General features: G+C 35.4%; 1 protein-coding gene across 1 annotated transcript; it reads left to right on the top strand.

The window, feature by feature from the left end:
• Positions 1-4658: 4658 nt before the first annotated feature.
• Positions 4659-5447, top strand: LOC18028450. Its single transcript, XM_006414406.2, has 3 exons — positions 4659-4885; positions 4996-5142; positions 5232-5447. Exons 1-3 carry the CDS (start codon positions 4682-4684, stop codon positions 5445-5447), a joined length of 567 nt encoding a protein of 188 aa, XP_006414469.2. The 5' UTR covers positions 4659-4681.
• Positions 5448-15974: the final 10527 nt, after the last annotated feature.

Here is a 15974-nt window from a genome sequence, read left to right as displayed (position 1 = left end):
TGATCAACTTAACAATGAATACTTAATGTATGCCCGGCCTCGAGGGCAGGTGAAGGTGGCGACTGCCGCAGGCATCCATTCTAAAAGGGGCATATTTTTTGTGGCATCTATTATAAATGGGCATATTTTTTATCTATGCCCCTTTATAAACAAACTTTTGATCCATAAGATGTATTGTATTTATAGTCCCAAAAACCCGACTTCCAAACTCACTAGATAAAAGAAAACATAAATCTAGCCCAATACGGAAACCGTACCGTGGGGGGCTTCGCCCATCACACCCCCCCCCAAGTGAATCCACGTCCATCTATGGTCCGTTACATTCTTCAGTTCGCTGTAGCAGGGTATCTTTAGTTATCTTTGTCACCGAAACAACAAAATGGGTTAGCTTATTATCAATTGAGATAGCTATTTGAAAAATTCGATTACGACAGTTTAATAAACAATTTTACACGAAAAAAATGCAAGAAGATCTATCTTTCAGCAAAACACTATATGTTTTATTGGATTTTTTTCTTTTCTTATAAACCGTTTATGGAGTTTGATTGTTTTATGAATTTTTATTTCATTTTTTATTATTTTAATTTTGAAAAAAAATATAAAAGGACATATTTTAAAAAATTAGACGCGAGCATCCAAATTGATCGGTCCGGCACTGACAGATGAGTGGTTTACATTATGTTCTTGTGATATGATGGATATGTTTAGGAAATTATCGATGCATAGTTATTGCTTGAAGCATGACTAGTTTTGTGCAAATAAAGCTTGAAGCAGAACGCTTTGGTATCAGGAGGGTGATCAGAATACAAAATTCTATCATGCAACGACGAGGCAATGGAGGGCTCGTAATCGGATTGTAGGGATTCTTACCGCCACTGGCATTTGGACAGAAAAGGAAGCAGAAATAGAACATAAAGCTATTTCATACTTCCAAGATGTGTTCGCCTCCTCGAACGTCTCTGATCTTGAATTTTCCCTTGAGCATTTGCCTAGGAAAATGACTCCAGAGATAAATGACCTACTGACTAGGGACATATCTCCGTCGGAGGTAAAGGAAGCTCTGTTTATGATAAATCCTGAAAAGGCCCCAGGACCAGATGGTATGTCAGTTCTTTTTTATCAGAAGTTCTGGAACATTATTGGCCCTCAAGTGGTAGATATGGTCCAAGACTTTCTGCGGTCGGGAACTATTGACCCTAGAATCAATGAAGTAAATATCTGTCTGATTCCAAAAACGGAACGTTCCAGAGAAATGAAGGAATTTCGTCCAATTAGTCTTTGTAATGTGTGCTATAAAATTATATCAAAAGTGCTTTGTCAAAGACTAAAACGAATCCTTCCCTCCTTGGTCTCTGAGACTCAATCTGCATTCGTAGCAGGGAGAGTAATATCAGATAAAACAGAGTTTACGATCAAGACTGACATGAGTAAATCTTATGATCGAGTTGAATGGAATTTTTTGGAGGCTCTCATGACAAAAATGGCTTTCGCGGATTCATGGATCTCATGGATTATGAGATGTGTGAATTTTGTGTCTTATAGGGTCCTGATCAATGGCACCCCGAAAGGTAATATCTTTCCATCTAGAGGCTTAAGACAAGGGGACCCGTTATCACCATAATTATTCATCCTGTTTACGGAAGTACTGATTTCCAATATCAGAGTAGCTGAGGAGATAAATCGAATAACTGGACTTAAAGTGGCTCAGGCAAGTCCGGCTATCTCGCATCTTTTGTTTGCGGACGACAGTCTTTTCTTTTGTAAAGCCTCAAAAGAATAATGTGACGAGATTCTTCGTATTCTTACCTTGTACGGAAATGCATCAGGCCAGAGGATTAATTTTGAGAAGTCTGCAATTACATTTGGTAAGCGTATCTCCGATAGTGTTCGGGCAGAAGTTAAACAACTTTTAGGAATCTCCAAAGATGGAGGAACAGGAAAATACCTGGGTATACCAGAGCAACTACAAGGATCAAAAGCGGAGATTTTTACATATGTTCGTGATAGGCTAAATAATCGTGTAAAAGGCTGGTCGGCTAAATTACTATCCAAAGGTGGAAAGGAAGTTATGATTAAATCCGTCGCCCAAGCAATACCGACATTTGTGATGTCATGTTTCCTTCTCCCTAAAAATTTGTGTCAAATGCGGTGGCCAACTTTTGGTGGAGTTCAGGGCCGCATTCAAGGGGGATGCATTGGGTGGCATGGAAAAAACTATGTTTACCTAAAAAAGATGGAGGTCTCGGATTTAAGTTGTTTGAAGAGTTTAATCAGGCTTTTTTGTCTAAACAACTCTGGCGGTTAAATCAGTTCCCAAACTCTCTTTTTTCAAGAGTGTTTAAAGGACGGTACTTCCGTAACTCACACCCTTTCCATGCAAAAAAGCCTAATCGACCCTCATACGGATGGAGAAGTATTTGGTCGGCAAAAGATTCTTATAAGTTCAAAATGTGTTGCTCCCTTGTTTTTTATTCTTTTTTGCCAAGGTAGCACAGATCCTAGGTTTGCTTTTTGTAAATTATAACTTTCATTTTAATGATATTTACAGTTTAGCAAAAAAAAAAAAAGGAGTTCGTCGTACTATAGGTTCTGGACACGAAACCCTTGTCTGGTCTGGCAATTGGTTACCTGGAGTTAATGCAAAACCGGCTACAAGCATCTCTCCAACGTTTAATCCATCGATGACAGTCTCAAAGCTTATTACAAATTCCAACTCCTGGAATATACCTCTGCTTAAAGCAGTTGTCGCACCTCCAGATATACCGTTAATCTTAAGTCTAAAACCCTCTTCTAAGTTCAGAAGTGACGGATATTGTTGGCATTACACTAAATCTGGTAATTACACAGTCAAATCTGGTTATGAGGTATCTTGTTGGAAGTTGGACGAGGACATACGTTTCCAACTACAGAATCCATCTTTTAATTCCCTCAAAGAGTATGTTTGGAAAGTGCAGGTGCCAAGTAAACTCCGTCATTTCATATGGCAAGCCCTCTCGCCTCTCGGGTGCGTTAGCAGTAAATGAACGCCTACCACATAGACATTTGCGAGTGGATCCTTGTTGTCCACGATGCGGGTCTTCAGAGGAAACAATTAACCATGCACTTTTCATGTGCCCGCCTGCTCTTCAGTGCTGGGCCATTTCAAATTTACCATCAGCGCCAAATATTTTTCCAACTGAAAATCTGTTGGGAAACTTTGATTATTTTTTCTCGAGAAGGCCACATCAGAATATCCATAATGATTCAGCTGATGCTTATCCCTGGATTCTGTGGTTTATTTGGAAGGCTCGTAATGACAAACTTTTCAATGGAATAGACCGTCCACCATTAGAGATAATGGATAGTGATAATAGAGAAGTTGTAGCTTGGTCTAAGGCCAATATTTTGGCAGAATCTGTGGACCCAGGGTTAATGACTTCAACACCATTTATATGTTCTGTGGATGGATCATGGAAATCAGATGATGTAACTAGTGGTGTCGGCTGGATTCTGGAACTTCAGGATGGTACGGTAGACCTTCTGGGGCTTCAGGGCAGCTGCCGAGGCATATCCCTCTTACATATGGAGCTACGGAGCCTAGTATGGGCCATGACTAGTCTGAAGACGAAGAATGGATACTGCTCTTTGTTTGTGACAGATTCCACAGATTTGATTAAGATGGTAGCTAGCCCAGAAGCATGGCCAGCCTTTTCATCAGAGTTAAGCGAGCTCGCAACAATTCGACAAGACTTCCCAGAGTTTGTCTTGCGTCATCGTTCAAAAGATAAGAACATAAAAACTGATATGCTAGCAAAGAATGCTAGGGCTCGAAAGACTGTCTTCTCTTATATCGGCACTTCAGTTCCTTATTGGTTTAATGATACAGAAAATGTATTTATTTAATCGATAGTTGAAGTGTGTTTGTGACAAAAAAAAAAAACAAATAAAGCAACTACGACGAGTAATACAACAAGCTTCAACTAAATAAAATTCAGGTTGCTTAAATTCAGTATTTTTTTTGGTTCATTATTACCTTTTTCCTTCATTCAAAGCTGTTTAATTTTAAGCCTCTGGTCATGTTATACTGATGGAGGCAACAAGCTCATAAAAGAATCTGAAACAGCAAATAGAAGAAGCGGTTGTCATTGTGTATGTCTTATACTGTAACCTAAACATTACCATGAGTCTCACCATGTAATGCAAGTAGAATGTATTAAGAACAAGCGACGTACCATGAGTCTCACCATGTCGTTTGCCTTAAGATCTACGCTCTGTAGCGTATATATATCACCATCAAAATCTCTATCATTGAAGTCTTGAAGAAAAATATGATTGACGATGTTTTTTCTCAATTTAAGAAACAAAGCATTTATTATAAAAACGTTTTTTTGTTTGAATAATTTTTTTCATTAAATTTAATAAAGTTCTATATAATTTTCTCTTTAAAGTGAAAACAAAAAACTTTTGGATTTTTTTTAATAATTATCCCTTTTTATTTTATGTTAAGATAATTAAAGTATGGTTATTCTGACTTATTTACACTTTTTGTAAATTAGTTTTTTTGTTTTGTTTTTATTAATTCAGAATTTTTGGATTTTTTTTTAATAATTATCCCTTTTTATTTTATGTTAATTTATTTTAACACCCTGTGGTTTACAGACTCTTCGTTCTCTGGGAAGAAAAAAAAGCTAATCGAAAGGATATGTCTAGGGCTAACTCCTCCGCCGCTGATGCCGAAATCACAGATTCGACGATGTTATCTCCGCCGCTGAAGAAGGCGAAGACAGATCAAAAGGCGGAGAAAGAGGTCCTTCCACCACTACGAACTTTCCGCAAAGTGGATTGGGAGGATCCGGAATATTGGAGACAGCGAGATATGTTTTTGGAGGAATGTGAAAAGAACGACGTAAGTAATTTCCCTTTTGATTTAGGGTTTATGTATAGTATAGAATTCCCTTCATGTGTTTGGTGTTTAATCTGTATCTCTCTATCCTGTGTGTTATGTATGGTTTTTAGTTTTACGATCTGGATTTGGATAAATATGACTACTGCTTCGCTCCAGCCAAATTCGAATGGGGACTCAAATTCGATCCGGAACTTAGCAAAGACGAATTGATGAAACTGCTCATAAAGGCAGCCATCGACGCAGAAAACGAAGACAATGTATGTCCCAGAGATATAGCTTGCTCTTCCCTCATCAATCTGATTAATTGGCTTCCTCTGTTTCTAATTCTACTCTTCTTTTCTTGCAGGGAACAAATCTAGAGTTTGTCAAGTATGTGTGTGCAAATGTAAGAGGTGCACAAGGTTTTTGTTTCTACATAACACTTTGGGCAAGAGATCTTTCGTCATCAGATCCTGAGCCAAAACTATACTGGACATTGGTGCGCAAGTTTCGTGGTGAGTTCCATGTTGTCGAATTCAAGCTAAGGCCAACACAATATGATGTACTATTAACTGATGACTGAGGTACACTTTGTTATCTCTTGTTTGTTTAACATCTATCTTCATCTTAATTTCATTCTTTTTTAAAGTTATCTCTTGTTTGTTTAACATCATGTTCATAGTAGTGGTAGAAAAAAAAAGGTGTCCTATTTATAAGTTTTTCCCATATTTCTAATATTATATGTCCTCATCTATAAAAAATTTCTGATCGGCCTCACTGAGGTACACTTTGTTATCTCTTGTTTGTTTAACATCATCTTCATCTTAATTTGATTCTCTTTTAGAGTTATCTCTTGTTCGTTTAAAATCATGTTCATAGGAGGTCAGCTCGTAGGTGGAGACAGTCAAGTCATGAATCTTCATCTCAATCGTCCCAATTCTTTTTTTTTTTTTTTTTTTTGTCAACCTCGTCCCAATTCTTAAGCACGTTGGAGCGTTATAGGTTTGATTATTAAATTAAATTAAAAACTAAACAAACAAAAATACCATCAAGTTTCGTACGTAGTGCAAGTACGTATGCTTTTTAAGAACAAGATGAAACTACAGAAAAAATAGATCATCTACACATATTTTCTAAGCTAGTCTATCTCAGTTTTTAGGGGGTAGATTATGTGAGTACCTATTTTCGTAACATGAGGGTATCGATAATTAATAAAATCAGCTTGAATTGAATTTATACTTCTCTTTAATTTTGATATATAGATAATTGTTATAGAATTTTATATAATGGTATTTTATCCATATAAACCAAAAGAATGCAGAATCTGAATTGAAATTAGCAGTGAACCATATCATAATATGGTCTATTAAGTGTTTTCATCTAAAAAAAGTAAAACCAAATTTTATGATAAGTGTACTTTGATAACTATACTAATAAAAACACAAAACATAACAACTATTTACCGCAATTGTTTTTTTGGTTAAATGTTAAAAATTACCACAAAAGTTTAAAAGATAAAATTACTAATTGCCACAAAGATCTCATATTGACCACCAAAGTTCCCTATTGACCAGAAAGGTCCCATAGAGTCACCACCAACATTTTCATAATGACCAAAAAGATCCTGTAATATCGTCACGACGGTGCATGTAAGTGAGTCATTACACTAATCACAGCGTGATGCATCCAAGTACGGGACGCAAAGAACCAGACCATAGATCACCTAAACAAAAACCGAGGCTGCGGATATAGGCAAGGTTGTGTGCCAATACGGCCTGACAACATCACAACTTTCTCTCGTCTTTTTGGATCTTCCTGGAAAAAAAAAAAAGCTACACGAGAGAATCTGTCTAGGGTTCCAACAAAGACCGCTGATGCCGATTTCACCAAGTCTGGAGATTCGATGGAGTTTTCTCCTCCGCTAAAGATGCCTAGAACAGGTACGGAACCGGAAGCAGAGGTCTATTCAGAATTACGAATTCTCCGCATAGGAGAGTCGAAAGATCCAGAATATGTGAGACAGCGAAAGATGTATGAGGAGCAGTATGAAAAGAGCGAGGTAATATCTATTCTTTTTCATTTAGTGTTTATGTATTGTATATCTCATGTGTTTACATGCATCCTCTTTTTATGGTTTTAGGGTTACAATGTGTGCTGGGATAATTTGGACTAATACTTTCCTGCCCTCAGATTCGAATATGCAACACGTTTCCATGATGAAGTTAGCAATAAGGAATTCATGAAACTGCTCATAGAGACTGCCATCGAAGAAGAGAACGAAGAATCTGTGAGAGCTTTGATCTTCCGTATTTCTCTCTGCTTTCTATTTTAGTGGTTCTTCTTTTCTTAATCCTACTTTTGCTTCTCGTAGGGAACAAATCTTGAGTTTGTCAAGTATGTGAGTGCAAGTGTACTGGGAGTACAAGGTTTTCTGTTTTATATAACATTTTGGGCCAAAGATGTGTCCTCACCAAATCTGGAGCCAAAACTCTACCAAGCAAAGGTGAGGACGTTTATGGATGAGATCTTGGTTCGTGAGTTCAGGCTAAACAAGAACCATTTGTATGAGATACTACATATATTTTTTTTTTTATCCTAAACATAAACGGCTTCATCTTCTTCTAATTTGTTCTTCTTCTTCTTGAGTTAAATCATAATGTTATCCGACGATTCAGCACCTGAGTACACTTTTAATCTTGAAGTCTTCAACTTTTTGAGCTTCCTGTGCACATATTTTTTATCTGGAAACATTTTAGTCCTTAAGTAACCTAATCTATTGCCCTTGTCCAATAACGTATTTTAGACTTGTATGTACTTGGACCATTACTTGAACAAATTTCAAAATCAGTATACTTATACTAATCAAAACATGAAAACATAAAATACTAAAACTAAAAATCAAATTCCAAAAGAAGTGTACTTTGATAACTATAATAATTAATCAAAACATGAAAACAAAATTACTATTTACCGCAAAATCGTTTTTAAAAAGACTATTATTTGCCACGAAAAAAATATCTGCAAAGGTCAGTATTGCTATTGACCACAAAAATCTCATAATGACCAAAAGATCCTGTAATTAATACCGCTACGAAGGTGGAGATTACTGAGCCAAAGAACTAGACCATAGATCACCCGAACAAAAACCGAGGCTGCGGTCGTTTGTGTGCAAATACGGCCTGAAAAAGCTTTGCATCTCATCTCTAAAGATTATCACCAACTAAACAACTGAAGTTGGTGAATGATGATAATATTTCGGTTGCAGGAGGTTTTTAGATGCGCTTTGGTGCTGTCTTGTTTTCACAGGAATGTGTTTTCTCTTATATCAGCTAATGATGAGCGAAAGTTATAATTAAACACGTACGAAAGAAAATATCTTCAGGATATCGATCAACGACTAGCTAGCTTGGGTGACGAGATCAATGGAGATCAATAACGATAACAAAGGGCAGAGCAAAGAGTCATGTTATAAGAGTCCCGATGTTGTATGCTTTCTCTTCTAAAAATTGTGAACTCATTTTGCTATTTTTTTAATGAAGTTATCGGCAACAGACCATCATGAACTTTTTTTTTTTTTATCTTTTCAATAACTAAGAGATTTTAGGACCCATACATCCTCCAATCTTGGGACTAGAGCATTTTACATGGTCCCATACCAAGCCTCACTCAGTCATGTGATCTTTAGGTTTTGTCATTGATACAATCCCAATTGAGTTAAAGATACTTGGTATGAACTCTGTCTTTCAATAATATATCGCTGATTCCTCTCTATGCTCATTTTCAGAGTTGGTCCAAAATGTGAGATCTCTATTTATAATAGGGAGCGATTCTATAATAGGGAATGATTCTAGTGTCAGAGGTCTTGTAATGGTTACCGTCATTAATATCAAATATTTGTTTTTATATAATTGTTAGAAACGGTTCCAAGAAAGAGTTAAACATGTTAGGTGGCCATTCAGATCTGACTTAGCAAACGATTTTAGTCTAAGTTCGTTTGTGAAACCTGAAATAAGTTCGTTTGAGAAACCTCGTGAACTGGATGTTAAAATTCTGATAATAATAAAAAAAACTCTCGGACAAATAGTATAAACAGCTGAATGCAATTCATTTTAAGTATGCTTTGTTTCAAATAAGAAAAATATAGACTGCAAATTAATGTCGCTTAAAGAAAGTCTTGCAAAGGAAAGATGAAGTATATCTCGATTGTAAGCTTCCAAGTTGTCCCACAAAACCATTCTCGTCCAAACCACAATTTTTCAAAAGCTTGGTTCTTAGATTTTTAATCAACAACAATTAACAACAATCTGAAAGATACTGGGGATGAATGGTACAGCAATTGCTCATATTTTCATGTTTTGAAATTGTAATTCTGTTATTTTTTACAGTTTAAGTTCATATAGACTTTAATGATATTTTACTATGATTTTTGGGGCTATGTTAGTGCAGTTTTGTCAAAGTTAATGTCTTTGAACATACATAATATTTATCAATATATGAACAATCCTTATACCATGCTGTTCTCATTGTGGATATTAGAGAGGATGATCATGGAAAGTATTGAACAAGAGGAAGAGGAGAAAAAATACATGTTCCACTTCACAAAGATTTTTGGTCAGTTTAATATATCATCATCCTCATCTATATCATATATAAACATGCACTCTCTTTGTGGAAACACTTTTTGAAGTGCTGACTGAGGTACACTTTTTTTTAAAACATATTTTTCTGTTTAACATCATCATATAATTAAATGGATTCTATTCTAGAGTTAATCCATTTGTTTTCTTGTTGTTGCATTCATTTGACATTAATATAAGCCCATAAAATATAAAGCATTTTCCTCTTTTTATTCCAAAAGAATTTGAGTAATGATTAACACATATTTATGTTGCACCATAGTCCATAGAGAACATTTGCTCTAGAACCAAATCAACCTTGTTTGGCAATATAAAATGATATACAAAATGCTATATTTTTTTAAATTTTTATTTTGAAGGCCAATCAAATTCTACTTAATAATCGTATTGTTATATTTGCTTTTGTGTCCCTTGTAATGTTTTCGTTGCAGTAAGATATGGATAATGATATTTGTTGTTCACATACTTGTGAGATTGTTAAATCAACATGTATACCAAAATTAGAGGCCTAAGACTGATGAATGAAGAAAAAACAAATAAATTACTATCCTAAGATTCCAAAAGCAAAAGCAAAAGCAAAACATACATTCTAGAGTTTAAGTCGGTCCAACCACCAATCCGGTCTAATTTTAAAAATATTGCTTGGATGTAGGGAGCTTCAGCCGTGTGTTTCTCTCGATTTACATAATATCCTGGGAAGATAAAGAAGTAAATCGAACGAAAACAAACCTAAAAGTGATCAATTATCTTTGTGGATATTTATATATGATTAATGAATGATCTGAAAATCAGCAACTATCAACATCTTAAAAGTTCATCATATTGTGTTGTTTTCTGTTTCAGTTCTTCTTTATCTTCTCTCCATAATAAGCTTCCACAAACAATGACTGTTTCTTCGTCTATATTCTCAATAGAGTCGTTGTTTTGGATGATCCTACAATAAGAACCACATGCAACTGGATAAGATATCCCCCATTGTTTTGTCAAACAATCATTTACATTGTCAACATTTTACTCACAATTTATATAATCCAAAGAATTGTTCATAAATACACTTATGTTTTTTTTTTCCTTCATGCTTTCAATACTTAATACTTTCAAGTTACAGAAAAAAAAATTAAATAAAAAACACATTGGATGATATACTGAAGTGTATTTTTTCTGCCTATGGTAACTGTATATTATACATAGTTATGAATATATTTTTTTCCGCATACGATAACATGTATAATAATATTTTACCTTTTTTCATTTTTTATACGTGACGTAATAAACAAACAAAATCCTATTAACCGTAACTATATTTTTCTTTTCTCTCCAAATTCAAAATACCACCACCCATATCCTTTATCTTTACATCTCCTTCAACCTTTTTTCCCCCTCTATAAATGGGCATTAAAATACATACCAACACATTCAGATCTCATTGTCGGCTTCAGAATTGATAAATATGGAAATGTTTATTGAATTGTACATAGTAGTTGGAAAAAAAATAGAAGAGGGAGAATTTGTATATGTTTATCAAAATCCAAAGAAAGAACAATGTTCAATATTCACAAAGAACATATTTCATACTAGAAGAGCTATCCAAAATAGAATAAAGCAAAGAAAAGGTAGTGTTAAAGTAAGGCTAACATGAACTTCATGTTTTCTTACACTTGATTTGAGTCTTTTGCAGGATCATCTTTATATAAAAAACATTAGAACATTATTTGTGCAAGTATATGTTGTAGTGCTGTGATATTTATAGATTTAATTGGATAATATGTCAATAATTTAAATTCTCAAGCAATTTAATTAGTCATTTTTTATGCTAATGGATCACATAATAAATTTCTTTAAGAGACCCACTACTTAGGATCAGGTCTGGTCTTTTTGAGACATTGTCAAGACAACACTTGAGAAATCAAGAATCACATGAGAACAATAGATTATTAGATGATAGAGCAGCTCATGCTTTCTACACAGACAAAATAAAAAACAATGGAGTGCTAGATGAGGCACAGAGCTCTTATGCTCGTAGCAAAATTACATGACAACACAATGATAATGTAGGTTGTTTATTAGATAATGCAAATATTTTTATACATGTATTTTTATATTTACAATTACCAAATATGAAATTTATTCTATTTTTTAGATAGAGAGAGTAATGATAGATGAACTTGTTTGTCATTCTAACATTGATTATACAATGCTTGCGAAAATGGTTTGAAGAAGAAAACCAATGATAGATTTTAGCATCCAGTGATTCTTTCAGGGAACATAAACCAAAAATAACAACTGATATCAAATCATAACATATTCATAATAAAAGATAACTACTTAATTCTGTTGTTTTTTTAACTGCAGGGAATTTATAAAGGATCCATGTATTCTTTAGCATTAAAAGACCTACCAAAACATGCATTTTTCATTGTCGGTTGGATTTGGAATTTTTTATTAAATAATATGTCTATCAGAATCTATTATATAATAGGAGAGTTTTCTCAAGATGTCGACATCAGCATATGAAAAAATTAAAATTAATGATTCAAGTAATTCACACACTTTAAAATAATATTATTTTTTATTTAAAAATAAAAGAAAAATATTAACACTAAAGTTAATGACTTCATTAATTTACACATTGTTAATAGTCATTATTAACACATCTAGCTATGGACAACACCAGATCCCACATCTAGCTCGCCGGGATCATGGATGTGGAAACAGATTCTGCAAATGCGTGAAAAAGCTTCCGAGTTTCTTCGCGTTGAGATAGGGAATGGACGGTCGACTTTGTTCTGGTATGAAAACTGGTCAGCTCAGGGGCAACTTCTCAAACTAACTGGTGCTAGGGGTATAGTGGATATGGGCATCAGAGAGGAGGCAACAGTCAGTGAGGTTTTGAGTTCTCATAGGCGTCGTCGGCATAGAGTTCAAAGCCTCAACACTATTGAAGAAGCTATTGAATCTGCTAAGCTTCATCACAGAGTAACCGAGCCGGATAAATTTCTTTGGAGGAGGAAGGCAAATAATTTTCGATCATGTTTTGATACAAAGTCTACCAGAGAACAGATCAGGCAAAAATATCCGAAGGTTCATTGGTCGAAAACTATTTGGTTCACACATAATTGCCCACGGTATGCTTTTATAACGTGGCTTGCTATTCATGACCGGCTATCGACTGCTGACTGAGTTCAGCGATGGGCACCGAACGCATCAACAGCCTGTGTGTTGTGCCAGGACCCATACGAAACATGTGCCCATCTTTTCTTCTCCTGCCCATTTTCGTCGCAGATTTGGGAAAATTTGGCTAAAGGACTCCTAGCTCGTGACTACACAACTGTCTGGACAGACCTGGTTTTGATCATCTCAAGTCCAAGGAGCAATCGCATAACCACCTTTGCTCTGCGATATTTTATTCCAGATGAGTATTCATGCACTATGGCGAGAACGAAATGACAGAAGACATGGATCGATTCCAAAAACAGCAGCGGCAATGATCAAGCTCATCGATAAAGGAATGAAAAACTGCTTCAGCTCAATCCGATTGCTAGGTGACACCAAGTATGAAGATGGGCTACAAACCTGGTTAACAACCAGGATTTGATTATTATGGTATCTGCTGTTTTTAAAGAAATTTTTTGATGTAGTTCACTAAAAAAGCTCGCATCTTTGATGTAGAAACGATTTTTTTGGTTTGAATAAATTTAACATTCATTCAAAAAAATAGATAGTCATTATTTTTTATAAAAAAAAAGACAAGTAAAAACGGGAAAAATAATAAGAAGAAGTATTTAAAGAAAACAACGATGATGAAAATAAAAATCAAGACGATAAAAAAGAATAAAAAAATAGGAGGTAAAAGAAAAAAATCAAAATATAAAGAAAAGCATGCAGATGAAGATGAAATATAAGATTAAATAGAAGAGAAATAATATATACACAAGATAATTAAAAATAAGAGACAAACAAAATCAGAAAAAGAAGACGAAGAAAAACCAAAAAACAAAACAAAGAAATAGAAGTAAAAAAAGATCAGAGAAAGATGAAGAAAAAGAAAGAGGAAGAAGAAGAGGAAGAAAGATACAAAGCTGATGAAGATGAATTTTAAAAAATACGAGGACAAAATGTTAAAGATGAAAAAGGAGATTGAAATTTAAAATAATAAACTATGATAATATGAAGATGGAAAATGAGAACGACTTCTAAGGTTGACTTCATTGGAACACAGCACCGAATCCCTCCTCGAAAAAATCTATAATATGTCAGGTTTTTTCTGAAATATTAGAGGATTTAACAAAAACAGCAAGCATAAAGTTGTCAGGAGTTGGAATCAGAAATGTGGTTTGGATTTTGGTTGCATTATTGAGACAAAAGTTAAAGAAAGGAAGGCAGATAAGACATTATCGAGATTTCTCCCAGGCTGGTCATGTTTATCCAACTATGAACATCATCGGCTCGGAAGATTGTGAGTTATCTGGAATCAGAATGTCAAAGTCACACCGATGTATAAATCATCGCAGATGATTACTTGTTCGGTCTTGGTTGAAGGAAAAACAGAGGAGCTTCTGTACTCGTTTATATACGCATCAAATTTTCTGGAGGATAGAAAAGACTTGTGGGAAGATTTGAGAAATCATCATGAAGCTCGCATGTTTCATGGGAAGGCATGGTTGATATGTGGTGATTTTAATGAAATATTGGAGTTAGATGAACATTCAGAGCATGCTACAAACCCAACTGTCCCAGCGGGTATGAAAGATTTCCAAGAGGTGGTTAACTATTGTGAGTTAACTGATTTAAGTTATCATGGTCCCAAGTACAATTGGTGTAATAAAAGGAAGGAGGGGCTAATTAACAAGAAACTGAACAGAGTTCTTGTTAACTGAGAATGGATAATTCAGGATGGCCAATCTTATTGCAGTTTTGACGCCGGGGGATGTTCTGATCACTTGAGATGCAAGTTTTACATCAAGGAAGAGGAGCCAAAGAAAAAGGGGCCTTTCAAATACACAAATACCATAGCTGCAAGTTGGAATTTCAAAGACAAGATCAAGGAGTATTGGAATCTCTCAGATGATATTTTTCAATCCACTTCAGCCTTGTTTCGCTTATCAAAGAAGTTAAAAGGATTAAAGCCAATTTTACGAAGCATGGGGAGAGAGATGATGAGCAACCTCACCAAGAGAACAGCTGATGCATATAGTACGCTTTGTGAGAAGCAGAATATAACAATGATCACCCCAAATACCCAGGCAACTGAAGCAGAATAAGCGGCATATGATCAGTGGAACAGACTTGCACAAATAGAAGAAAGATACTTGAGACAAAAAGCTAAAATGTTTTGGCTAAAATCTGGGGATCAGAATAAAAAAGCTTTTTCAATGCGAGTGAAATTGAGAGCAAGCAGAAACAGTATCAGTAAAATAACATGCCCAGATGGTTCGAAAGTAGTAGATGCTATGGGAATCAAAACTGAAGCTGTTATTTTAGTGAATTTCTAAACCAGAAACCAAATGACTACGAAGCTTGGTCAGTTGAGGAGCTGGAGCACATCATTGATTATCGGTGTGACCAAGCTGATGCTCAATTTCTGGCACACGAAGTTACCGAAGCAGAAATAAGACGGGTCCTATTTTCCATGCCCAAGGAAAAATTCTCAGGACCACATGGGTTTACAGTGGAGTTTTATAGAGACACATGGGAGATAGTGGGTAAGGACCTCGTCGAGTCGATCACATCCTTCTTCAGATTTGGTTTCCTCCCGAAGGGGATTAATTCGACTATTCTCGCGCTGATTCCAAAGAAAACAGAGGCACAAACAATGAAGAATTACAGGCCAATATCATGTTGCAATGTGATCTACAATATCATATCTAAGATCCTTGCAAACCGACTGAAAATAATCCTTCCCAAGTTCATTGCTCCCAACCAATCTGCTTTTGTTAAAGACAGATTGCTGATGGAGAACCTCCTTTTAGCTACTACGCTAGTAAATGACTACCACAAAGATAACACAAAGCCTAGGTGTGCTATGAAGATAGATATCTTCAAAGAATTTGACTCATTCCAGTGGGAGTCCTTGATAAACACTCTGAAAGCTATGAAGTTCCCGGAAATTTATGTACATTGGATCTCTCTATGCATATCCTCTGCTTCTTTCTCGGTACAAGTAAATGGAGAGCTGGCAGGTTATTTTGGAAGCGCTAGAGGTTTAAGGCAGGGATGCTCTCTCTCTCTCCTTATTTGTTCGTTATCTGTATGAACATTTTATCAAAGAACTTGGACAAAACAACGAAGGAAGGAAAAATTGGTTTCCACCGGAAGTGTAAGGATCTGAACCTTACCCATTTATGTTTCGCAGACGACCTTATGGTATTTGTTGAGGGAAACAAACGATCTATTGAAGGAGTGCTGGAGGTTTTTGATGATTTTGGAATCCATTCTGGGCTCCATGTAAGTATAGAAAAATCTACTATTTACAT

The sequence above is a fragment of the Eutrema salsugineum genome, unplaced genomic scaffold, assembly GCF_000478725.1.
Source record: "Eutrema salsugineum unplaced genomic scaffold, Eutsalg1_0 scaffold_1, whole genome shotgun sequence".
Classification (NCBI taxonomy): domain Eukaryota; kingdom Viridiplantae; phylum Streptophyta; class Magnoliopsida; order Brassicales; family Brassicaceae; genus Eutrema; species Eutrema salsugineum.
Note: the sequence above shows the minus strand (reverse complement) of the source record. Positions and strands in the feature narration are given on the sequence as shown.